Source organism: Notechis scutatus, chromosome 5 (assembly GCF_049901735.1).
Source record: "Notechis scutatus isolate UNSWTSFEM ecotype Mainland chromosome 5, rNotScu1.2, whole genome shotgun sequence".
Lineage (NCBI taxonomy): Eukaryota > Metazoa > Chordata > Lepidosauria > Squamata > Elapidae > Notechis > Notechis scutatus.
This window is the reverse complement of record NC_142013.1, coordinates 51193063-51220636: the sequence shown is the minus strand read 5'-3', so window position 1 is coordinate 51220636 and position 27574 is coordinate 51193063. Positions and strand designations below refer to the sequence as shown.

Here is a 27574-nt window from a genome sequence, read left to right as displayed (position 1 = left end):
ATAATGTATCCACTTTTCTTTGGTTTCTCTACCTAATTGATGCTCTTTACATTTACTCTTTTTATATTTCAAGCTTATTATCTTATGCTGTTTATCACCTACTCTTTTTACATTCAAGTTTCAATCTTCCATATGCCATATTGATATTGACTATCACCCAAAATTGCTTTCGGTAATAAATACTTTTGCATAATATTTTCAGGATGCAGAAAAGTTGTAAAAATAGTTTTACTGTTAGTTGTACCTCTGCTATATGCAACATTCCTTGCCCAAAGTAAGGACAATACTGCTGACTGGTTTTGTCACCTTTTCATCAATATGCTGCAAGTTGCAAACAATTATCATAGCTATACTAAAACAGGATCTCTGGACACTAACTTGCAAATCACCCTACTGTAGTACATATCTAATCAAAATGGAGGTACAAGATATTTACCAATATGTAAGATGTTAAATAGTCCTGTTGCTAGGTAATGGATTTTTTCATTACAGCAATAAATATGAATGCTGATTCTGAGTATTAATATAGCAGTTTGTGTCATGCTGACAGAAACGATAGCATTATCTCTCCCCCCCCCCATTTTTATTTTTAATTGATTCATGAAAAGCTAATTTAATTTCTGTGGTTTTGTTCAGCAGGGGTCCAGCAAAATGCAATGCTGTTAATGGTCGTGTAATAAGGACTTTAACTCATTTTGAAAATTCTGTAATACTGTATTAAGGTAGGGGTTTTACTAGTCTTTTGACTAAAATCAGGGTTGCAATGGCCAATACAACCCTTAGTTTGTTGTTGAGGGTGGGACTGTTGAGGTCAAGAAAATTCAGACTATTGGGAGCAGAATTTACCCATATTGGTATTTTTCAACCCTTCAAGTCAAAAATCATACTTTTTATTATAATGCATATATACCACATATATAATACAATGAAATTAAAGTACACACACAATGTGTGTGTGTGTGTGCGCATAAAAACCAGTGTGTGTGCATTAATACACTGTAGCAGCATGTCTCTACTAAATGCTTAAGCTGTTGGGTTCAGAAGGCATTGCTTAGATACAAGGCAGGCAACTGATCTGAAAAGGAAAAATAATGTTTTCTTTCCCAACTAAATCTAGTCTTACAAGAAGGTGGCTTTGTGATGCAGTGAGTGGGTTAGCTCACATTTTGCAGGAGGTGGGAAAAGAAAAGGTTAGTGACAGGTTATTTCAGAGTTGGAAGAATATATTAAGTCTTTCTATTAGTGCATTGTTTAATATAATACCAGTGATAAAAAAATATCAATGGCTAATAGATGTAATTGTGATTATTAAGAATAGTTTTGATTGCCACGTTTAAAAGAATGATGTTACACTAAGAAGAATACAGAGACAAGCAATAGTCATAAAGAGACCACAGCAATTTTTGAAGAGTTGAGATTACAATATTTTGGCTTTGAAGTTTAGAAAAGCCACAATACAGCTATAGGAAATTATGTAAAACACATATCTATTTTTCTTTCAAAATGTTAATGTGGAAGATTCAGAATAAATAAGACAAAGTCTTGTGATGTCACCACATAATTTAAGTGGGGTATTTGTTACTAGAAGACATTCCTGGAAAGGATTTGCACAACCCTGAAAAGGGGATTAAAAATCTTCACAAGGAGTAAGGGCTAACAACAGTCATTAGTCAAAAATTCCCCACCACCATCTCTGAATGTCATTAAGAGATGCAAAGACATCTATTTTCTTTGTACTTTCCCTGTCAGCCTATCTTTGTGGAAAACTAAATGCTGGACCAGAGCCCTTTGTTCTGGTCTAATACAGATCTGTTCCTGTTCTTTTAACAGTTGCTGTTTCCCCCCTGCCTGGTGTTGGCTTCCTAAAACCTGGTTGTCCTCAAAAGGTATTTTCCCAAATTACAAAGTCCTAGAGCCTTTATGAGCCTAAACCACAGACAAACTAATTAATGCAGTCTGGAGTCCGTGTTTTTCTTCTAAACCATGAAAATATCAGCAAGTTTTTAAAGCAACCTCACTTTAATGCCTTTGAGATTACAAATCCCATACATCCTACCCATAAAGCCCTTCAGAGGAACCATGTTGGAAAAAACTGTATTAACCAAGAACAACCAATTAGTTCACAATACAAAAATATCTTGAATGTTAGGGCTGGGCACCAGCTTATTCTCTGTGTTAATATTTATAACATTTCTCTTTTTGCCACAGATTGAGCATTTTTTTAAAATTTAGCTCCATTTCCTATTTGCCCAGTTAATATGTACATCCTCCCATATTAGTGGCCAGCTTAATCACACTATGGCTGCTACACATACCGTGTTTCTCATATAATAAGGCTGGGTCTTATTTTTTTTTGAGCCCCCCAAAAATGGCTAGGCCATCTTTTTGGGGGGTGACTTAATTCCCCCCCCTTGCATCTTTGGGCGGGTGGGCGGTGATGGCTTGGATGTTGACCTCGGCGTTGGTGGGGCACTTCGTATCAGGGTCAACGCAGGCAGCACCCTATCTGGGTGTGCAACAAAAGTACTTCCTAATGGCAAGCCCCCCCCACCATTTCCCCCCCATTTTGCATGTTTTAATATAGGCCTTAATTTGGGGGGAGGGGCTTAATTTCATTTCATGCCTATAAAACATGCTGGGACTTCCTATTGGGGGAGGCCGTATTGTTGGAGAAACAGGGTAGTAAGCTGATTGTTTAAAGTGGCTAACTTTGTGATAGAGAATCCATTTCAACAAGCTCAATTTATTGAAAGTTTAATAGCATGAATTAAACTGAACTGCACGAGTCAGAACTGGAACTTTAAAAACAGATGACTTTCCATGAGAAGCTGACTCAAAGTGATCAAAGTGCCAAAAGATCACGAATGGGCTTGGGTGCCGCTATAAACAAGATGAATAAATCTCTTCCTATTAGATCTGAAAGTACAACTATATTTAGTTATGAAATAGTAGACAATAAGAGTTAATGAAAAGATTATATACAACCTTTTTGCTATTTCAATCCCCAGAATTCTGATATATAATTTTTAGATTTTGTCATGCAGCTCTGCTGTATCATCTTTCTTCATGAAAAACAGGTTAAGGTTTTAGAATTCTCCTCCCCAACTCCATGCACTTATCCACAAGGAACTGATTGTCTAGCAGCTTGCACAACCATTCCTTACCGTAGAAAATAGTTGAATTGGAAGAATGATTTTTGAAATTAGTAACAAATGCATGAAAAAGCCTTCTATTCTTCATTGTGTGAGATCAGTTATCAGTGAATTAAAAATATGGAGGTAGAGCTCTGTGATTTTTCTCAAAGTGAGGAATATGAGCATACACTGTGAAGTTTGAATGTCCCTCCAAAAAAACAAAATGCACTCTACAACTTTGCTTCAAGCTGGATTGTATAAATGCTAGCTAGGGTCCATGTTTTCCCTTCAGTATAAACTTCATGTTATATATATGAATAATTTTATAACTATTGTAGAATAGTTGAATATGTCATATATTTAATTGACTTAGACAAATTACCTAAATATGTTCCGTATTTAATAACTGTCCTCATACATTAGTGCCATTTTTCAAGAATTACATTTCACAATTCTGTTATGAATATTAATGCATATCTGTGTTCTATTGGCAAGCATTCTTAGGAAGCAACTGGTAAGCAAAATTATGTAGAGATTTGTACACGACATAGTCATGCAACAATACTTCAATAATAAAGACTAGCAACACTTGTTTCATTCTGATATTAATGTACTTACAATGCATCTTAAAAAAAATCATCATAATCCATTGCAGGAGGGTGCTTCTTTGTTTACATTCTTGCTCTGTTGAACTGTAATCTGCTTTACAAATGGGAAACATAGCCTGCTTTGTTCATGGAAAAGGCCTGTGTGTGTGTGTGTGTGTGTGTGTGGAAAGTATAGTCCTCACTTAACCACAACTGGGACCAGAATTTCCATTACTAAGCAACGCGGTTATAAAGCAGACATCACATGACATCTTAGTGACAACAATCCTAGGAGCCCTATTACTGTTCTTAAACAAAAATTATGGATCATCAAGAGAGGACCTCATATGACTGTTACTTGCAACTTCCTACTGGCTTCTGTGGTACCATGTAAGTCTGTGTGAGCTGGAAGGGCTGTGTGTGGCACTATCTAAATGCCTGTGGGATAGAGGGCTGCTGCTGTGTGTGCGCATGCGTATTGGAGAGAGGGTGTTGAGGCAAGGGTCCTTGGGAGAAAAAGCAGAAAGAGTGACTTGCAAACTTCCCTGCCAGCTTCCTCATTAACTTTGCTTGTGGGAAAGTGGCAGGGCTGTAACCATCTTATCCAATGAAGTTGCCCAGACAAGGGCAACTAGGTGACAAAAGCAAATTATATTGGTATTTCTGATTTTATTACTAGCCCTACTGAACTTTCCTATACATGATGGGGGGGAGGGGGGAGGGGGGGCAAAAAGTGTGGTTTGGACACAGGGAAGCATTTTTTTCCTTAAATATTTACAACTCTGACCAAAAGCAGTTCACTGAAGCACAACTTGCTTTCATTCTGTGATTTCTTAAGAACATGAAGAGCAGACTTGATTGCAATTTTAGTGATTTTAGGAGGAGGTGGCAAGAGTATTAGATATGTTCGCTGCTTTGAGTTATTTATTAATAATAAAGGTGGACTATAAATAAATAAAATTGTAGACTGCATGGGTGGGCGCAAAAGGTGGAATGTTAAGTGTATTCATTGGGGGAAAATATTCTAATGCTCAGAAAACTTGCCAAACAGGGACAAGACTAACCTTAAATTTTTCTCAACTACTACTCTGTTCTTTATAGGGAATTTTCTCTATGCAGATGAACATCTAACCGTCGAAGTTACCCTTTGTGGCCATTAGTACATTTCCAAAGTATAGGCATCATCATTCATTGGCTGTTTAAGAAAGCTGACCCCAGCGACTGGGCTTGCAGTACACTGCTATCTTACATAGTAATGATGGAGATCTTCCTGTACAAGGGAATAACTTTTTGTTCCTGGATGAAAGTAATACCACTTTTGGAATAGAAAACGAGCCATATGAGAACAGCTTCTCTGACTTAAAAGGAGTGGCTCTAGATGCTTGTCTAGTCTTGAAGCTAAATGAGCTGTTTTCTCAATGAAGCTGTTGGCCTTTCTTAACATATCAGAAAGATCAAGTATCAAAATAAGAACTTAGTTCTGATTTGTCTTCTAAGATATTAACATCCCCATATTGTGCATGCTAGAAAAGAGGGAAAACACACATTATTCGTGATAATCTGCTGTTGTGCCAGGCTAATTTTATTATGATCAACAATTCAGCCAACTATTTGCACAAAAGAAGCTTATTTCTTGTGTTGACATTTTTAACTGTGAAATAAAAAGAACTGTAAAATACAGAAGATATTTACTTTTCAAAAATTTTAATCCTTCTGGTTTATGATACTGTTGATTTTTTTTTAATACTCAGCTAAATGTCTGCTCATTACTTTTGTAAATGGCTAAATGATATGTTCATGGTTCACAGCCTCTTAATACAGTGCAAAGCCTTCCAGCAACACTTTCAAGTATATTTAACATTGTTTTACTAAACGGAGATTATATAGCTTTTCTATGGACAGTTTCACGGAAATAGTACAACTATACAAAAAAGATAAGCCTTTTCAAAAGTATAGTCTCATGATGAAAATAAAATCTGAAAACAGATTTCTTTATTTTGAGATGATTGTATCTCTGTTTCGTAGCATCTCTTTGTAAGACAGCCTTTTCTTTAGAAAAAATACATATTTTTAGTGATGTAATACTTAAGATACAGTAAAATTGCTTTCCCCCCCTATGTTTCATTCTGTCTAGCTTTTTGCTTTTATTCCAGGTTCTTTCTGTTATATTTCTTTTTTCTCCTGGATGTACCTAAGAAGACAAATTTGTCTGAGAAGTTAGGGAAAAAGATACATTTTCTTCTTCCTTTGCATGATGTGAATAACCCTGGTGTCACAAATTCAGAATCATAGCTTCTGAAATAAAATTCTAACCAATTAATATTTCACCATTTAGTCAAGTTGTTAACCTGGAGTGTTCTTGTTTACATATATTTACAGGTAATATAAGAATACAGCCAAATGCTACCTACGTGAGATTATGTAGGTTTTAAAAAACACTTTACATCACTCCACATACTTATCTTTGTGTCAACCGCATGAGCAAATGCCACGATAGTTGGGCTTTTGATTATCTTATTAGATACAATGACAAACTGTACAGAAAAAAAAAAAAAGCGAATGTAAGGTTTCAATGGGAGGGTCCCCAAAACCAGCACTAAATCATTTGAGGTTTTTAAAATGGTTCAGCACTGGCCACTGATAGGTTCTGTGATACTGAATGAAATTTGTGTGGGGCTCATTTGTTGCAACTGAGGCATTCTTGCTTCCAGAGACTTTTCTGTGGGAGATCCCACTGACTGATTCCTTTTCCTCATCATCTGTCCAATGCCCATCATGGGGAATCGGCCTCTACTTTTCACACAATTAGGGCTCCCCAAAGGATTGGAGACATTCAGCTGTGTTGGAGAGACAGCTTCCTCTTTGAAAGAGTTGCTCTTCTCATCATAGGTAAATGAAAGTTGAGTGGGGTGCCCTGGACTTTTAGTTGGACTGGGAGAAGTACCCCCAGGCTGGAAGAGGGGAGACAATGTTCTTTCACTGGAACTTCTTCGACCAAAATTTACTGGTGAGCTAAGCATTTGATACTGATGAGATGGAGAGACTTGGTCTATCTGATCCTCTCGATCACCGGTTTCAAAAGAATGCACAATGTTCAGAATCAAAGGAGAATCCAAATTCTGGCTGCCAGGACTTGAGGGCTCTTGTTGAGGTGAATCTTGTCGTTTCCCGAGTCTTGGCGTTCTTGGAATTGGTTGCTGAATTTCAAGGTATTCCAGAGAGTAGGAGGTGACACAGCCCACCTTGCCTGTTGCTGCTTCATGGAAAGGATTCAAATTACTAGGAGAATCTATGATATAATGCAGAAAGCGTCAAATGAAAAACAACTGGGGCAGATTAGGCTTTTTTTTAACCCCCTCCCCATACGAGACACAAGCTGTAATTAAGTGGGAACTTGCTTAACAAGGGTGAGAAAAAAGCTTTATGGAAGGACTTTGAGCCCAATTCCTAAATATGAAAATATACTACCATAACAAAAATGTAATTTACAAGGTGCCACTACTCCTTTGTGCATACTTCTGGATCCCATTGACAAGTGTGTAATTATTTTGGGACTGAGGACACACCTGAACTTTGAACAAAGTACGTTACTCTTCAAATAGTAAAGCCCTATTAGTCTGGAAATGCTACGACCAACAAGGGTAACACTTTCACATACCTTTTTCAGGCAGTCCTCCATGACTTGCTCTTCGGTCACTTAACAGAGACTTTTTGTTTTGCATCTGTGTTGTAAGGCAGGAGGAAGGCTCTTTGTATGTTGCTAGACTTTTCTCAGATTTCTTCAGGAATGGATGAGAAAGCTCATCCTTTGCTTCTTGTTCCTTGTTTTTTTTGTCCTTCAAATTTAAAGCACACATACAATTGGTTTGCTAGAGGCATTTCAGAAGGTTTAAAAACTTCTTCAAAGCTTTATCCAGGGTTTGAAAAGTCACAGATCAATGGAGATAAATATATCATGCCTGCAATTTTCTTGATTACATCAAAATGATTTTAGGAACCTTTCAAAACCTCAATTAGAAAGAAAAATTTTCATGTGCAGGCACTGACTATATTTTAAAACATTGTAAAGTTATCTAAACATTTCTAAGTAGCCCACAACAAACGAGAATGGCAAAATTTACAAAAACAATAATAAAACAGTGAAATTGTAACTAATTAGAACAGTAAGTAAATATACAGTACTTACTGAACATCCTCTTAACGTTTTCTTTTAGATATATTTTTTAAAAACTCTTTTGTCCATTATTTTGGGCATTTAACTTTTACTGTACTAATGGTACCATTTAATGCACAGTCTTTCATAGTCATATGAAAATTATAGAAATTGAATTGTTTTTTAAAATAAATATATATATACATTGTGTATTTTTAGAAATTTTTATTTGTTTTATGGCATATGCATTTTGGGAAAGTTTTTCTTGGTTTTGCTCATGAACTGTCCTTGGTAAATGAAAATTATAAACAAAAACAATTTTTATGAACTTTTTTCAGATTTCCCCCTTTTTTCAAGTTTCCAGGAAAATATGTTCACCACATTTCTAAGTGATCCTGGCCAGTTTCCTGTTCATGCAGAAATTTACTAAACCAGATTAGAGAGGTAGGTTTTGCAACCTGTTGGGAAAACTCCAGTGGAGGAAGTCCACTCAAATCTGAGGAAAGATCTAAGTAGATTGTTCTACTTAATAGCTTTAATCATCAGGAAATTCTGCCTATATTTATTTAGCCTTTTCATATCAATAATTTGATCCCTATCCTACCTTTAGTTTCAACATAAAGGCGTGGTCACCTCTTGCATGTGAAACTCTTTTAATTACGGTATTTGTAGATTGCTATTATGTCTTCTCTTGGGTTTTTTTTTAAACATCTAAATTGCACATGCACATATGGGACATATTTCTCAACAAGCAAAATATTTTGAATGGGAAATGGCTGTCCAAATGAGTTGATGTCTGTTAAAAGCAGACAATACTGTTCTGAATTGGTTGAACTAGTGCAGCTGCTACTACAATGGAATCACATGATCACATTATTAAGGAGTTGCTACTTTCTAGAAAAACTTATTTTCAAATAATATTGTAAAACTGCCCTGCAGAGAACAGGTTTCAAAAATAATATTGAAAGTAGTAAGCAGATCATCAACAGTATCATTAACACTATTTTATAATGCACCTTTCAATAGCTTTGCTTAGAGTGGGCTGTAAAGCACTATGAAGCGATATTTCTATTCCATACTTATAGTCTTTATCTAATTCATCCTCATGATCACTTTGTGAATGGGGTCAACTCTTTCACATGTGGGAAAAGAAAGATAATGGCTCACCCAGGAAGTCCTTAGTTCTCCAGTGAGAACCACTAAAAAGGGGTTTCCTCTGCATTTTCTGCAGTTTTTGATTTTATGGCAAGGTACTGCAGAACCCTACATGGTGTCTGCCTCCATCTCCATGGTAATACACAGATGCACTTTCAAGCATCTCTTATGTTCAGAATAGCTGTTCACAAATCACAACAGGATGTCTATAAATGCAAGTTAAAAGGACGTTTTGTGTGTAATGGCTGAAGAATACTGAAATGTGTTTCTTTTCAGAATAAATGGAAGAACCTTAGGACCCTAAAAGCCACTTGTTAGTATGCACTAATAACAAAATTGGCACTGAAGCAGGATATGACATACAATGAAAACTTTTTCAGGAACAAGAATTCAATCCTTTTATGGACAAAACACTTATTTTGTTATGTTGTTCTATTAATTGTGATTTTTTTCAATAGCTAGGCTATGTTGTTACTTTTGTTTTATGGCAAGGACAATTATGTGCAGAAAATGGTAAAGCAACAATGTCTAATTGCCTGGGTATTGATTTTGGCAAGTTCACAATAGTATTAGGTCAGTATTAGTATTAGATTAAATTTAGATAGTATTAGATTTCAGCAATCTGGGAGTGCTGGGGAGTGCTGGGAGCTGCATTGTAATGGTAATAGCCAGATTAAGGTAGGAGAGCGAGTTAGGAAAAGAGAGGCAGACTTTACTAAATTCTTCTCCTCAGGAAGAATGAACTGGACTTCTGGATTGTTGCCAGAGAGAATCTATGTTAGTTCCTAATCTATACAGAAGCTTAGACTAACTTTTAAGTAGTATATCATAATTTTAAATATATATTGTATCAATGAAAGCATGTTTTCTATTTGCATCAATATAATTTAAAATAACATACAAACATTAAAAATGCTGGCTACTTACTCATTATTTCCCATTGTTTCTTCTATCAGTTGTCACTTTATTGCTCTCTCAACATTGTGTGTCACTGAATTGCTTTTGGACTATTTTGAAATATTTGTCCTCCTTCCCATTAGTTCTCCCCTTTTAAAACATTTTATGCCCTGCAAATCTTGATAATACCCACTATTTAGCATATACTGGAAGAAAAAGTGTCTAGAGATATAGGGGATATAGATGATTCATAGTACACAATATGATATTTTTGGAAGCAAAACATTTTATAAATCTGATGAATTTATCTTCCAAGGCTATCAATTCAAAACAATTCTTACAAAATCACTAAATGTTTGGGAATTGATTTATTTTTTTATTCTTTATCAAAAGTCTTTTGGTTTATAGTAATAACCACTGGAAGTCCAAATACTGTCTGGCTCCCAATACTAAAATAAAAGATTTACCTCATAGACATCCTTATTTGATTTGTATTTTTCTAACCGACACAATTGGTTAGAGCACATATTATTAGAAGCTTCAGTTTTCTAGAAAGATAGAAAAAGAAGACAAAGATGAACTGTAAATTAGAACATAACTTTAGGAAAAATATACTTAAGCATTTAATATGTATTACTTTCATTCTACGCATCACTTTGTTAAATTAGCTCAACAAATACTGGCTTTTTTCAAAATTAGAAAGTGCTACAAATCAATCACCAAATATATTACTTACTAAATTTTAGTAATATATAACTATAGTTTACCCAGATTGCAATGTGTAAGTTTGTGATAGGCTATGCAATTTCCTATACTCTTTATCAAAACAGGTTCACTAAACAGCTGGAGTTCATGATGTATGTTGAAGATAAGATGTTTCTTCAGTTTATGTCAGTTTTTGATAGATAAAATTTATTTCAAGAATTGGTGACCATAGTTTGGTATGAAGTTTATGCAGAACAAAACGGATATTTTTAAGGATTTTCTTCAGGAAGAAAAAAAATCCTGTCAAAAACAAAGCTAACAAATCAAAACCGAATTCAGAGGCCAAGAAGTTGGCAGTATTTCTCCAAGTAAATGACTTGATGAATTTTTTAGTCATTTTTGGCAGACTAAAAAGGTGTCCCCCATTATTTAAAAAAAAATCCCTACAAAATCTGAATGACTTGTATTTTGTTTTTAAAAAGAACTTGGCTCATGTACTTAATAGAATGTAATATATATTATTATATTGGAAAAAATCTTATCCACTTAAGAGCACATAATCAATCATATACTAGTAAGATATCAACTATAACACAGAGATGAATCATTTAAGAATAAAATATTGATACTGTTATTGATTTATTGCAATGGAAATGTATTCAAATGTAAGATATACAATGCATTGATTTTTATTTTGTAGGACAATAACCCTGAAAGATAACTTCTTAACAAATCAAATGATGAGTTCTAAACAGGAATAAAAGCAAATGACAGTGGGAATTTGTACACACAGCAGGATTTATTTATCTATTTGTTTTTATCAATGATAATAGTAGTAATAAACCCCAGGATTAAAATAGCACATTGACTGGAGAAATAAACATGAAAAGAGAAGCAGAAAAGAATTGGAATATCCTAAAAGAAATCAAGCCAGAAAGCATTTGCGACAGATGTGATAGCGATATTCTGCAAAATGCTGCAAGGAACATTCCAACTACTGCAATTGAGTTTTCAACACAGTAAATCAAGTATTTGTCATACTATGGAATTTCCCCAATTATCATACAGAAAGGGAATGTAAAGAACGGAACAGATACTGTACCTGTACTGGTGGTACTGGAGGGCAAATAAAAAAGATTTATTGCATGTGGTCTGAGGTGAGAGTTCTTTTGTTTAAATGGATTAGACCAGTGATCCCCAAACTTTTTATGCGCGCCCGGTATTGCCAGCATCAGCGCTGGCGCCGCTTATTTGATGGAAAAGCGCTCCGGTGAGCTTTCTACCCGAAAAGCTCACCGGAAGCACTTCTTCATCAAAAAAGATGGCGGCGCGCCAAGCAAAACCATGGGGGGGCCCGGGGACTTTGTTCCACGGACCGGTGCACCGTGGACCGTGGTTGGGGAACCCTGGATTAGACTAAGGACTGCAAGGCCATGAACTGATCTATGATTCTTATTTTACTTTCTTTTTTTGGTTCTATTTTTATTTTATTAATAAAAAAATAAAATGCAAAACTCCAAAAATTAAAAAACAAACAAAGACCCAAAACAAACAAGACATTTTAAAAGTACATTAAAGAACACATATATATATTATCCCCCCTAGTTGAATACTGTCTAGTATATTACTATATCATTAGTTTCCCACCCCTTTGTGAAATTGGCTCAACCAATTTTTAAACTACTAAATCTCTTTCCAAATTATTAACAGAAATTATGGACATTAAGTCAAGGACTAACTGTAAAAACCCATTCAATACATATCTATGTGGGTATAAAAAGCATTAAACTCAGACTTGACTCCAAACAAACAACACCCCAGGACTGAATTTTTTAAAAAAGGTTTATTCTGATTTATTCAGACTGTTTGAAAAATATGAATATTCTTTTCTAATACAGAATAGTTATTCACATCTTCTAAAGCCACCTAAGCCATTTCTAGACAAATCAATAATTACATTAAAATAAACAGAATTTCAAAAGAAACACATTTAAGATTGTGCAAAATTTGTTTTTAGAAAATGTACTGACATTATAGACAGTGATGCTGTTCACCTAATATTTTTTGTATTACATAATTAAATTATTTTTGGTTCCACAAAAAGCATCATATACTGAGAAAAAATATCTGTTTTTCAGGATCTAACAAGTTATTGATTTTCATTGTGCTGCTTAAACCTATTTATTTCCTAACTGGGTTAAATGGTTTGAAAATGTACATGTGATAAACAGGTAGAATAAAAGTGGCTCTATTTCAATTAAAATCTATCAGTTAACCCTGGTAGACTACAGCTTCACTGTTCCCTGTAACTTGATAAAAAACAAACTAGCCCTTGCTAAGGTAAATTTCTTTGTTATAATACATAACAATGAAATATTGACAGAGTGGGACAGACTGGTGGAAAAAGGCTTTTATGTACAGAGAAAGCTTTCACCAGAGGTTTTGAAAGTAGTAGCTATGCTTCCCCCTCCCCCAGATATTCTATTCCATTCCCTAATTTTCCTTCTAAGAGATGCTCAGCAATCTATGATCTGTTGCCTTAAAGTTCTTCATATTTTGAGGTAGTTGAGATTTTTTTTTCTATTTTGCAAAGTTGAAGGATTTTCTTATTTCTTAATATCTCCATTTTTGGTTATTGTTATTCTATTCAACTTTGTTAAGTTCAACAATTATCCAAATTTATACTTACTTTTACGCCTGCTGTAAAGCGCTCTAGCTTCTTATTAAGAAGGATGTAGATGGCAAGCATGTGGCAAGCTCTGTTTGAAAGAATAGTGTTGATCACATCACTATTCTTATAGCCAAGCTTTTCTGTCATGTAAAGCAGTACACTCTGGCTTATGTCTTGTAGATGAATTCTGCAAAAAAGATTAATAATACAGGTAGTCCTGATTTATAATTGGTCATTTAATGGCCATTTGAAATTATGGTGGATCTCCCAAAAGTTATTTATGATCTGGTCCTGGGTCTGGTATGGCTAATGCAGTCCTCAAGTTCATTCATCCACAGAGGTATTGCAGTGCTCCCACCTCTCTCCCCATTTCCCTCTTCCAACGCTTCCTGCTAGCCTTATCTCCTTGCACATACTGGTAGTCATGAGATTAAACAATTTGTTCCAGCATTCTGGAAGGCCTTACGAGCTTTTCAAAAGAGGAGGAGAATTTGGCCTGGTGGGGTCGGAATCAGACTTCAGGTTTGGGGAACCCTATTGGCAGTAGGGAAAGGTCTGTGAGGATCCAAGGGGCAGGAAGGAGAAGGAAGATAGGCCTGAGCCTGTGGTAGGTCTCCAGGGGCCTCCCCAACCCCTGAGGTACCCCATGCTCCATTTAACAACCTGCAAATTTGTTTAACAATTCACTGGGAAGAACAGGGATGACGGGATTGTTACGTGAAATGCTCCTCTTAACAGCAGTTGTGAAATGCAACTGTAATGGGCAGGGTTCATTACGGTTGTGTCTCAAGGACTACCTGTTGGTTATCTCCAAGGTTCTCAGGAGAAAGATGGCAATCCTAAAGGCATTCTTAAAAATCACCATGTTAGTTAATATGATTAAAAAAATCTAATCAAGCTGATAATTGTGTTCAGGCTATGTTGAAAAGAGCAAGCTACAAATTGTTAATATTGTTTTTAAAGAAAATGTTGTATATTTGTATACTATCTATATGATAGATATTCACAACTCAGTTTGGGGAGGGTTGTCCACATTTTTTAAAAAAATCATTATTTCCTTAGTGGGGAAACAGACCATTAAATCATGTACTTCTCATTTTCAAAGAAGCATTGACTGACTGACTGATGTTGGAACTATTGATCATGTATATAATTTCCATTTCTATTGTGGAATTTTGAGTGTACAGGTTTCTGTACTTTCTATTAAAGGATGGTGAAATAAAACCAATGGGCACAGCCTTGCTCTCTACCTCAAGAAACTCTTGAATAATAAAGAACAGTAGTTAATTGCATGATAGGGAATGGAACCATTGATTAAACGGTCTTCTAAAATCAGGTGTCTTCTAGATATGGACTGATATTCCCCGAACTCCCAGTTAGCATAACCATCTGTCTAGGGATTTTAGAACTGCTAGTCCAGAGAGTACCTTTGTGAAAGGCTAGAACAGAGTTTCGGCTGTACAAATAGTTGTAAACGAATGCAATAAAACTCTTAAAACAGAGCCCTTCAAAATATTGTCATAACTGCATTCAATTAAGAAGTTTTCAATTCATTTAGACCAACATTCAGTGCCGGGCTCTTAAAAGTATCCCATTTCTGTTGCAGATTATTTCTGAATAATCATTATTCTCAATTGGTAGTAGATAAGTTGCATGTGATTCTTCTATACAAATATATGCAAAGCAACACAAGTAAGATGAATCATTTTTTTCAAGCTTTAATATGAGTAACAATTCAGTGGCAAGAAATGAAGAACTTCCAAAATTATCCTATTAAAATTAAGCAAATTAAAAGTGCTTGACTTTGGCTGATTCAAGGGATAAATGTGTAAATTCTGATTACAAAAATTTCTCATTTTATTACTACTGCTTCCAATTATACAGATATTGATGAAAAATGTCCATTGTCATTGCAACATTGTAACTTATGTCTGCATTTTATTTTGTCTTAAAAATAAAGGCAATTGTTTTTTGAAGCATACAACTAAGATCAGTAATTATTTTCAGAAGTTTGCTTAGGATAACAGCTTATAAAAAGCTCCATGGAATTTGTTCCTAAAATAAAATGTCATTATATTTTCTCTGTATTGATTTAAATTATTAACAAAACTAATAAAATTCCCCAAGCAGTAATTTACATTGAATTTATGCTTTGTTTTCTGCCAGAAACAGTATCCAAAGTGGCTACAAAAATAAAAGATAATTGAAAACACAAGCAAATATAACTGAATACACGTTAAAACTGATAGCATCTACCTAGACTTAGTCAAAAGCCTGCTTAATTAAGGAAAAACGTTCCAACAGGGATTTCCAAAGCCTGCAAAGAACCACTTCTGTTTTTCATAATCTCACCAAATCTATTCTAGATGCTGGCCAAATTAAAAACAAGGGTCAATGTAATTGTCACATAGCCTGGTGCCAAACTATATATGGTTGACAGTTCTGTTTAAATTGTATACAGAATCAGATTCTTAGATCTTAACAAGGGAGGCCACTTGCTCATTTGCTAAACACTGTCAACCTTCTGGATGAGGCACCTGAATTCTGAATTTAAAAAAAACTCCAAACACTTTTCAAATCTTCACATAAAGAATGTTACATTAGTCCAAAGAGGAGCCAACCACCACATTTGCTTAATGACTGCTGCAAAACACTGTGGTAAAATCACGTCCGTCATGTGATTACCCACTTAACAACTGGCTTGACTTATAACCATGATTCTGGGCTCAATTACAATTGTAAGTTGAGGACTACCTGTACATATTTCAGCACTCCCCCCCCCACCAAGGAATACTGAAAACTAACTGGAAATTATCCCTTGCAGATGTCAAACTATTTTATAAAAGCAAGTTCTCTTTATTGCTTCTTTTAGACATCCAGAATCAAACTTTATTAAAAGTGGCAGGTTTCACAAATTCAACAATCTTTCCCACATCCTAAAGTTCTACAGTGAAAAATATCAGCAACAGTAGCACATTTGATATTACATTTCAAAGAAATGGACCAAAGACTGTTTCAATTTTCCTGAAGATTAATTCTTAATTTGTTCAGATTTGGGATCAAACTATAGAAGCTATATTAAACAAACATTTGCATTTTAAAAAATGCAAACAGCTGAGAATTATAAAAATTACAGTGGGTGAAAATGGGAAGGTTATTCATTTCCTCCCTGCTTTGTAGTGTCATGAAAATTAAGTGTTCTGTTCTACTATCTGTATTGGACGAAATGAAAATGTACACTCGCATGCTTAACCTGTACCCTTGGATATTGATTTCTGAAGAAAAGAGAGGTTTTTTTTTATATTCATGAAATTATTACAATGTATCGTAAGAATTAGCTGGCTGACGACTACTGGAATTAAAAATTAGATTATAGCACTACATATATTTAGGGAGCTAAGCACTTCCCTATTTAACTATATTTACTTCTCAGTAAGCCTTTATGTAACTGTAATGTTGGTCTGATAGGGCCCATTCTTTCTTATATTCAGTAAACTGACAGTTTTACAGTATAACTTATCCAGCTCAAAGATTCTGCCTGCAACTATGAAACACCCTTTCATCAGAGATTACCTGGCACTTACACTGATTCATCGGTTTCAATTTAAAATCTAGTTAGACGAACTTTTAGTTTTTACTAAGCCCTGGGTTGTATTTCAGGATTTTGTTTTGTTTTGCTTTATTGTTTTCATGGCTGCTACTGTATTCTATGCTTGATTTGGATAAAAAAAAACTTTTAAAAATTCTTTTTAAAAATATCACTGAATCATAATTCCCAGAACCAATTTCACACGTATGACTTCATAAAATGTGACTTTGATGACAAATTATACTCTGCCATTCAATGCCCTGCCTGAAAACATTGTAATTTTTCTAACTGGAAAATCCTAATAACCAAATGTGTGGATCACATTTGGCATAGTGATATGATATTTAAAATGCATATATGATCCAACTGTATAACATTCCAAACAACTTTTTCCACTTTCAAGAGGTAAGAGTTTTTGAATAAAAATGTGTAATATCTTCAGTGCTTTAGAAATCTGGTAGCAGATCTCTATGTTCAGATAATGATTTATTTCATTTTCTGCCACACAAATCAATCCATTTTTTCTTGCAGTCAATTTACTGTAGTATTTTTTGTTCATTCTTTTGCTGCCTAACAGCATCCAGGCAGCAGAATATAAAGTAACGTTTGTATCCATCATATAAAATCTAAACTAGATGTTTAGAAAGGTACCAGCCTCCCTGCTGTATTAATATCCACCCATGTGTTACATAACCGCCATTACCATAGTAACTAGCATTTCACAACTATTAAGGGTTTTTATCCTAAAACAACCCTCTTTATTTAGGTTGGGAAGGCTCAACTTCCACAGCAAAGCTGTGAAAAAGCAATGTAGCAAAAGCCCAAGGATCCATCAGTGCTTTTGGAACTAATCTGAGCAATCCTAAATCGAAACACAGAATGATCATCGCTGCACCATACTTTGTCCTCCTCCTAAAGACCCCGTGAAGAAGGAGCAGAATGAAACCCAAGAGCAGTCAAGTTGAAGGAGAATGAAGAAACTGAGAGGTCTCCAGGTCAAATCTCCCTGAAGTTATCAACTCAGAAGATTGTCTAACCAAGAAATTATGCTCTCTGCATTTTCATTTTTTTCCTCTTTTAAATGCTGAGATAATAGTAGAAGAGCATTTTGATTACTTGAGCAACTTAGCTGAAAAATGTATTATTCTGTAACTTTGTTCTTTACCACTGATTTTTCCCCCCAGAGAATTGTCAAGCTTGTAAATACAGAAGTAATTGAGTGAGTGCAGAGGAATGTGGTTATCATGAAGTCTTAGACCACTTCTGGATCGTTGCAGAGAAATTGAGAAAGAAACACAATCTCCAATCCAGCTTTCTGATCTCAATGTCTTTGATGGAATTCTATCATGTTGGCAGAATACCCAGCACATTCTGTCTTTTATGCATTACCTGTTTGGATACGTGACATTATTCAGTGCTTTCCCATTCTCACTAAGCCAACGATTTGCTAATGCTTGTTGGATGTTTGGTCTCTTTGTAGGATCTGGTTCTAGCAGAATTTTTAAGAAGTTTACAGCTGCTGCAAAGACATTAAAAAAAAGGGAGGGGGACGAAGTATTATTGTCTTTGCAACTATATTTATTTTTTTGAAGCCAAATAAGGTATTAAGGTATTTTAGAATTACAGTTTTTCTCTCAAAATCTGAAATACAATATACTTGCTGCATTTACACATTGCTTTTATACATTAAAAGAGTAAGTTGGTAAACTAAGCTAGTCCTTTACCAGTATACAGTAGTGAAAAAGACAACTTCAGTAGTTAAGAAAATAACTCCTCCCCAAATAAGATAAATAATTCAATCTTTATAAACAGTTGTATTTTAAATAACAATTTTGACCAGCCTTGAATTATAAATTGCAATGGCTATATTCCAGACTGCAGTACACAATGATTACTTTTATTCAAGTTTACACCCAATTTTAATTCATGGTTTATAAAAGATGGCACTAGATTGATTCAATACATCAAGGCAAAATCAAACCAATAACTTTATTGCTTAGTGTAACATTCAAGTCTTGCAACTTAGTGCAGTTAATAAATATTGCTATGGCAGAATTTGGGCTGATTGCCTTATCAGTGCCTAATTATCCACTTATTATGCTAAGGTTTTAAAATATAGATTTAAACCTGAAATACTAAATTCTATATTTTAACAAATAATAAAATTGTAACAATATCATTATGATTGACAATGACCGTCCTTTTGACTTAATTGCATTGATTTTGGAGAGGCAGTTAAACTAATATTTAAATAGTTTCCCATTTAGGTATGAAGCAAATATATCAACTAAACCTTCTTAATCACATGGGAATTGTCTTCTAGACAAAGAAAAGGAACTTACAATAAAAAAATGTATTGTTCAGCATCAGAAGGACAAATATATGCTTTCAATTATTCAGTGATTGCAGCATTGATTAGTATAGATAGATCAACCATGGATCATTGCAATGAATTATGGTTTAATAATAATTTAAATGAGTAGTCAGGAATAAATTAATGAGGCACTGCACTTGACATTTCTATTTCATATAACTTTTACCAGAAGAATCACCACTTGCAATTGTGAGTGGCCCACCTGGTCCATTATCTGATATTAGAGAAAACTTCTGAATTCTCTGCTAAAATAATACTGGTAAATGCTTGGAAAAAATTCTAACGGTATTCTGCTCTTAAGAATATCAACCCAGAATAGAACTGTATCTATTTCTGCATTTCACATTGAATAAGGTGCAGAACAGTGGTGGGATTCATTTTTTTTTTTACTACCGGTTCTGTGGGCGTGGCTTGAAATCTCCAGTCAGAGGTGGTAATTGCCAGTTCTCCAAACTACTAAAATTTTCTGCTACAGGTTCTCCAGAACTGGTCAGAACCTGCTGAATATCACCTTTGGTGCAAAATTTGTGTTCTCTGCATAAAAAGCTATCAAATTTGTCTTCAGAAGAATATCACTCATAAGCAGATTGTCACCCATCCTCACACAACTGTACAAAGGGATTCGCTTAATCACTATCCTACCAAACAATGATGTCAAAGATTTTCCATATGAAATCAGGAAAAGGAAGTATGTGCTCATGTTCCACAATAGATCAAAAACAAGAAAGAGAAAGGATGCTGTCCAATAAATCAGGATTAGATACCATCTGGGCAATATTACCTCTGTTTTGAACATCCTGCAGCAATCAATTTCTGCTGACCTGGATATTATATGGTCTATGTCACATATGATGCACAGGAATATTTCCATAAAGACTTTACAAATAATCATTTTTAATTTTATGTGTATTTGGTGTATGAGAATTTTAACAATTCTTCTGATGCTTTTCCACCATCAGCAGAGCTTTCAAATATCAGAGCTTTCAAACCAGAATCCACAACAGCACTTTATTCCCCACACCCACATTATGATACCAAGAAGTTAAGCAAAAGCTATCCTTTTCAAGTTGCACAGATGGTAGCTTGATCACAGCTGCAATCTCAGGAGAATCATCTTGGGCCTATACTGGCAGTCCGTAATCGAGCGATCTGGAGCTTACAGGCCTTATAAATCATGTATAGTCATGTCAGTCAATACTGAGCAACTTTCTAACATATGGCAACTAAAGCACTTATAACTTTACCGTCATCATCCATGACTAAGTTGGTGACACAGGAAGAATAGTCATAAACTGGACATTAAGCAGAAAAGAACAACAGCCTATTAACAGGGATGTTTTGCCTTCTTCTTCCTCATCCTTTTCTCAGGAACTAAATACCTCAGCATATAAAAGTTATTCCTTCAACTAAACCTTGAACATCATGTTGCTGTGTTATTTCCCGCCCACCCCCCTCCATCCTCTTCTACCCTCTTATTCTCAAAGGATTATGCATTTCCTATAGGATTATGCATTATAAATTTCTATTTACTTCTTTTGGCCCCCCAAAATATCTAGTACATTTCAGGGGTGGGATTCAACCAGCATTACTACTGGTTCAGTGATTATGTTTCCGCCTGAGCCGGACAGAACTGGTAGCATCCCACCCCTGGTACATATGATCATTTGAAATACTGGGTTAGTTGAATTACATTAATTCTACACAGGAACAAAACAAAACAAGATAAAACTACTATGAAAATGTAACAGAACAAAGTATAAATGATTCATTAAAGAAACAGGTATGCAATTATACAGCTCCAAATTCCCCATAATTGCCATTTCAAACAAGAATTCACAAACAAAATCTTTCCTTTTCTTGAGATGCAATCATCTAACCTGACACTTAAAATAAACATGGGACAGGAAAAGCAGCATTTTATATCTAAAGCCAAAAAAGGAATTGTCAAGGATTTCAGAAGGATGTGGCTAACACTTTCAGTATGTTGGGATTTTGCATATAAGATTACCATGAACTGGAAGTATGAATATAAACCAGCAAATAGTACTGGCTGTCTCTGGGAAATCTTTTGCATAAAATATCAAATACATTGTGTGGAATATCAAGAAAATTGTTGGAAAGAAACAGTGAGTTTGAAGGGGGAGTCTTTTATTTCCTTAGTTAAATATTCAAATGCTTAAATATTTAGTAATATGGAAATCGAATTTAATCACAGATATATTACTTCTATTTATTATCTTTAAATGTATGTGAAATTTTTTTTTTACAAGGCTTGGTCTACCATAGAAAAAGGTCAAATAATATTTTTATACCTCTATGGTGCTATTTTTAGATATAAAGCTGGAATAAGTTCCACTGAGATCAATAGAATTTACTCTTGGGCAACCTGTTCTATGGAAGAGCAGTAAAAAAAATTTAATATATTAATAAAAAAATAATCCCTGAAGGTGATCAGTTGATCACTGGAGCAAGTACTTCAGCAAATTCATTAGCAATTTGTGCAAACTCTTGTCCACAAGAAATTAACACTGCAGTGCTCATCTTAAATTATGAGCCTACAGGTAGTTCTGGTTCAGTAACCATTCAAAATTACAATGGTGCTGAATGAGAAGACTTATGACTTGTAGGCCCTTGTAGTAGCAACTGTCGCAGCATTCATGTGATCATGATTTAAGTGCTTGGCAACTGGCTTGCAATTATATCACAGCATTCCACAGTTACACGATCAACATTCGTGACCTTCAATGCAAGTTTCTGATAAATAAAATCAATGGGGAAACCAGCAGGAGGTCGCACATGGTGATCATGTGAGTTGTGCCTAAAAGCCATGTGGGGTTCATCTAAAAATGGCAACTGGGATTACAATTATAAGTCAGCATAATCATGTGGCTATGTGCTTTATGACCACATAGTGATGGGGTTTCCAATCCCAAGTACTGTTATAAACTAAGAACCACCCACAATAGAAGCTAAAAAAAATCAGCAACACTTAAATACATTTACCTGTAGAAAGCTGAGTAGGATATGGATTCATTTCTTTGTCAATCATCTTCTGGTACAAAGCTCTCAGACTGAATGGCTCAACAGTAAATGGCAGTGTCCCAGTCAACATTGCATACATATTCACACCACTGCAAATAAAGGGGGGGGGGGGGAGAAGGGTAAGCAAAAAATTCTACTGGAAATGAAACAACAGATGCAAAGAAGAGATTATATTTAGTGGCAAGCAGCTATAACTTATGGAACATAAAATAACAATGTCAGGACATTTTTAATGTATTTAATCCACAACGACCTTCCCTGCCTCCTAAAATCCTATTAATTGGAAATCAATGCCTGACCCTGAAAACATACAGCTGTAAAGTAGATGTTCAATCCCTGATTTATGATCTCTTCCAACATAAATTATAACATGGCTTTCATCTGGATTGAAAAAAAAGTGAATCTGCTAGGTGGCTACAGTGCATTCAGCAAGTATTCAGACCTCCCTCACTTTTGTCAATATTGCGTTTCAACATTTGTTGAAATTCATTTCCACCCCCCATTAATCTCATTACACTGTACCCCATCCCCATAATGACAAAATGAAAACATTTTGAAAACAATGGGGTATATATGCAGCCATTGTAACTTCAAAACTGGGTTTTAAGTAGGTCTGGGAGGTCTGTTGTAATTTTGAATGGTCATTAAATGCTGGTTGTTAAACAAGGATCACCTGTACATTTGTGATGGAAGACTTTATCTTCATAACAGTAAATCACTTTTCTCTAATTTTCTTTAACAAATACTTTTTGTGCTTTTATAACAGTGCCTTGAATATAGAGCTCTGGCTTTTTGATCAGTCAGACATCAGGTACTGTACATACATTAGGTAAATTAAGATATGGGTAGAAAACATTAATATTAGGAAAGAATGCAGTGTCATATTAGGCATATGTCTAGGGGTCAAAATTCTTTGGTATTCTTTATTTTTGCTTTGGATTTGGAAAGAAGCTTTCTTCTTTGTTTTAAAATTATATTAGGGCTATTTTAGGGCCTACCATACAACTTGTATGTGTTTTCATATCAAAATGGTGGGAAACAGTACTGGCTCTTGGCAACTGTGGCTGGAGCTCAAGGCACACAGCAAGGGGTCTAAGGAGTCGCATGGAGCTTCAATTTATCCAATTCTGATTGAAGAAATGGATTGCAGTACTCTATGTTTAAAATGACACAACAAAACAGCAAAACTATGTCAATGCTAGCGAATAAAATCAGTTATCCATCTTCAAAGTGGAATATTTTGTTAAAATGTTCCATTTTAAATGGAACATTTTTATTCTGTTAGTGTAACATGATGTGGAATGAGAATATGCTGCTTTTAAACTACTGGTATATTAACTCACATGGACCAAACATCTATTTTGGGACCATATTTCTTCCTTGCAAGAAGCTCTGGTGCTGCATAAGCAGGACTGCCACATTGGGTGCTGAATGGATCAGTGTAGCCTAGGATACTCGCACAATTGCTCAAGCCAAAGTCTGTGAGAAAAAAACAAAGAATAGACATTTAAACATTGCATTGGAAAGACTGTAGTCTCTGAACAGTTATCATTTATCACCATCATATGATTTTCTTTTTATAAATCTTGTTTTAGTTAAAGCAGAAACTTTCCTCAACTAGCACTCTTAAGACATAATGGATCACAATTACCATCATTCCTAGCTAGCATGGCCTTTGTAGTCCATCATACCTATAGAGCACCTGGTTGGGTGTAAAGGTAAGTTACAGAATTGTAATCTGAATGCTGCTTTCTTAAGTTATACAAAAAATGGAAATAATGTTCCAAAAGCATAAGCATAACTTCCTGGGGTATAATTCTGGTTTTCTTGCATCTGTGAAACACACCATTCTGCTAAGACCTATCAATACCTTATATAACCCCCTAAGGGCGTTTGATTTTAATTTCAGCATGTTTTTTACATACTGATCCACCATGGAAAGGGACAAAAGAGTTAAGTATGCAGCTGGGTGCGAATAGCTTAAGATTCTTAAATGGAACCTGATAGGAATTGTGTACATATGCACTCAGCTGCAAGATATAACAAACACAACAGGGCTAAATATAAAAAAGGTTCATTTAAGCACAAGCAAGCAGCACTAATGGAACCCTAAATAGGCAGTGATTTTCTTCTATTTTAAATTGTGATTTACTTAAATGTACTCAAGTAACCAACACTTTTTAACTAAAATGTTTATAACTTATGATTTCAATTAAGGGGTATTATTGTCAAACTTCAATATTAATATTTCCTTTGAAAATAACTCATTTTAAGATTGGTCCTTTGTTAACAAAGGGTATTGATAGACTTGTTATGGATACATAACAATCTGCTGCATTTGAGGCTGTCAGTTGCAAAACCAAGGAAATTTCTATGGGGTACATTCTTATGTTCTATAGCATGCTGGCTAGGGAATTCTAGGACTTGAAGTACACACATCTGAAAGTTGCCATGGCTGACAAACACTGTTCTATGGCATCTTCTTACACAGTCTACAGTGAGGAAATGTTTAGGAACTAAAGCAAATGCAAAATAGTTTTCTAGTTTTGTTTTATCCATATTGTTCGGCAGTGACTGCATACAGAAGCCAGCTTTATATGTTCTGAAGTGATCAAACAGCCCATTATAAGAACAAAAGCTACCAAATGTTAATACAACAACTTAAATACTTCTGCTCTCGCCTAGGCTTTAAACTAAGTTGTTGATTGGCTGATGGTAATATGTATTTTTCAATACACTGGTGAATGCTATTTCTTACATACAAATGTTATATAAGTCTTTCCCAAATGGATGCCTTTCCCCAAAGCTATTTTGCCAAGCTGTCACCTCTTAAGTGCCCTTAAGTCATGTAAAACAAAGTTTTGTTTCATAGATTTTCTGGCCTACTTAAGAGGTAGTAATGCCTGTTTTTAATTCACATTCACTGTTGCAACAAAATGAGTTGACTAGGCAGAATTAAATCCCTAAGCAGATGCTTTTATAAAGGGGATATTTTCCTTTTAATGCCCACAGCTAACATTAATGGGAGTTTTACACAGATAGTAATAAAAGATGACTCATTTACGATTTCTGCAGAATGTGTATGATCAATGCAAACACTGCATTTTTAGAGAGAGAGGTACAATCAAGAAACCTTTGGGATTTCTCAAGGTATCTTTTATTTTAATTTTGCAGACAAATGTATGGATTGAACACAAAAGTTTGCCTCACCTATGTGAACAAAAATCCCATTTGATTGAAGCATCAAAAAGATCTTAAACTTTAAGTCACTTAAAATAGGGAGCCAAATGTCAAAGGAAGATGTTTATTCTACTTCTCCAAACAATCAGCATGCTTTATACAAAAGGCTTCACAAAATATATATTTTTAAATTTACCATATTTTCTGTTTGTTTGTAAAGAAACACCTGAATTACAGATATAATCAAATAGTAAATGTTTAATATTTTTAAAACCCAGGTGTTAATTTATGACAAAAATATTGATTAGTGACTGAAGACTACAATTACTACAAGACTTTCATACCAATAAGCTTGATATTGTTGTCTTCATCTAGCAAAAGATTTTCTATCTTCAGATCTCTGCAATATACAAAGATATTAAACGAGATTTTAAACAACTGAGCTTTCAATGTTTTCAAATTTCATTAGCAATCGTGATCATTTTTTTTACAAATTGTTATAATTTGTGTTTTTATACAAATATTAAGTAAAATACATTTTGCTATATTTTCATAAAAGTGAATAAATAGATCTGTTATTTTGAAGTTGATGCAAACAGGCATTATGCTAATGACACAAAAAGCAAACATGTGTAAGTTTCTTAACAAAGAATGCAGTAAGTTTAACCATTCTTGTAAAAATATATAAAGAACAAGCTAGTTCAGCTTTAACATAAATCTTCAAAATATCAATTATGAATCAAATATCCTGTTATTCTATTAAGAGTGATCAATGTGAGATCCAAGGTTCCATGCGGTTCTGCAATCATTCTTTCTATATCTTTCAAGGCTCGTCGGTTCAAACTCCATGTTAGAGGCATATTCTATTAATTTGCATTGCTGCCTCTTCACTGTATGTTTTGTTTTCCACCAAAACAGCAATATATTGTTTCACAGTGCTTTACAGCCCTCTCTAAGCGGTTTACAGAGTCAGCATATAGTCCCCAACAATCTGGATCCTCATTTTACCGACCTCAGAAGGATGGGAGGCCGAGTCAACTTTAAGCCTGGTGAGATTCGAACTGTCAAATTGAAGGTAGCAGGCAATCAGCAGAACTAGCCTGAAGTACTGCATCTAACCACTGTGCCACCTCAGCTTTTATGCTAGAAAAAGATGGCCAACATCTGCTTTTACTTAAATATATGAACTGCCATAATGTAAACGAAAAAGTATAAATGAAAAAGTTCAGAAGAAAAGCTAACTTTGGATTGGTTTTTTTAAAAAAATCAGTCTTCATGACTTCCAACATGAATCCAATTCTAGCAGCTATATTGCTCTAAAATAAAATGAGCAGTGTGATACTTGAATAAGAATGCATAGCATGAAACAAATCTAAGATTCTTCAAATACCTATACTAAAAGATGCCATCTTAACTGGTTTTATTACTGTTTAACTGCTTCTATGGACTATGTTTAGAACACGGCCTATGTGTTCAATATGCTTCAATACAAATTTTACATTTAACAACTGTCATTGGATGGGATAATTACTTAAATTATAAGAGACAGGAAGTGAAAATGTCCTTTTTTCTCAGAACAGAACACCAGATAGGTTTTAGGTAAACTTAAAATTGCCTTTTGAAGCTGTTTGAATAGAGAGAAAAGCACACAAGGATTTTTTTCTCCCAAGGCAAATAGCAAACACCAAGGAGCAATTATCTCAGGATGGCAGGAGAGGAAAGAGATCATTCTCCTTGTTTGTCATAATGAAGTAAAATAAAGGAAGTGTTTCTTAGTCTAAATATATTCCTAATATGGTTACATGTTTTAATAACTACCTTGCAACAGTCAAAAGTACTTTATTACAGTAAAGTGCTTAGGAGAACAATTGCGGTAATTCCCAATGAAAATTTACATCAAATCATGACACGTATTCATTACTGAAAATGATAAAGCCAAAGAAATGCTACCAAATGGAAAACTTTATTAAATACGCACTAGGAACCAGATGCCACAAGTCACACTAATATCAACTATTGTCTTTAATCACAACGGAAACAGTGCAATGTACTCTGTCATATATCACATCCAGAATATATACATTTAA

The 27574-nt window shown here is 34.7% G+C and overlaps 1 protein-coding gene across 2 annotated transcripts in view; it reads right to left on the bottom strand.

The window, feature by feature from the left end:
- Positions 1-5272: 5272 nt before the first annotated feature.
- HUNK (hormonally up-regulated Neu-associated kinase) overlaps positions 5273-27574 on the bottom strand; it is a 59706-nt gene continuing 37404 nt past the window's right edge. For both annotated transcript variants that reach the window (XM_087966692.1, XM_026664159.2), the window contains exons 3-10: positions 25832-25887; positions 23651-23786; positions 22269-22396; positions 18281-18410; positions 13321-13489; positions 10394-10474; positions 7380-7557; positions 5273-7010 (exon numbers count right to left, since the gene is read on the bottom strand). In XM_087966692.1, the coding sequence (XP_087822818.1) occupies positions 6346-7010; positions 7380-7557; positions 10394-10474; positions 13321-13489; positions 18281-18410; positions 22269-22396; positions 23651-23786; positions 25832-25887 (1543 nt within the window). In that variant the 3' untranslated portion in view covers positions 5273-6345. The remainder of the gene's footprint in view (positions 7011-7379; positions 7558-10393; positions 10475-13320; positions 13490-18280; positions 18411-22268; positions 22397-23650; positions 23787-25831; positions 25888-27574) is intronic.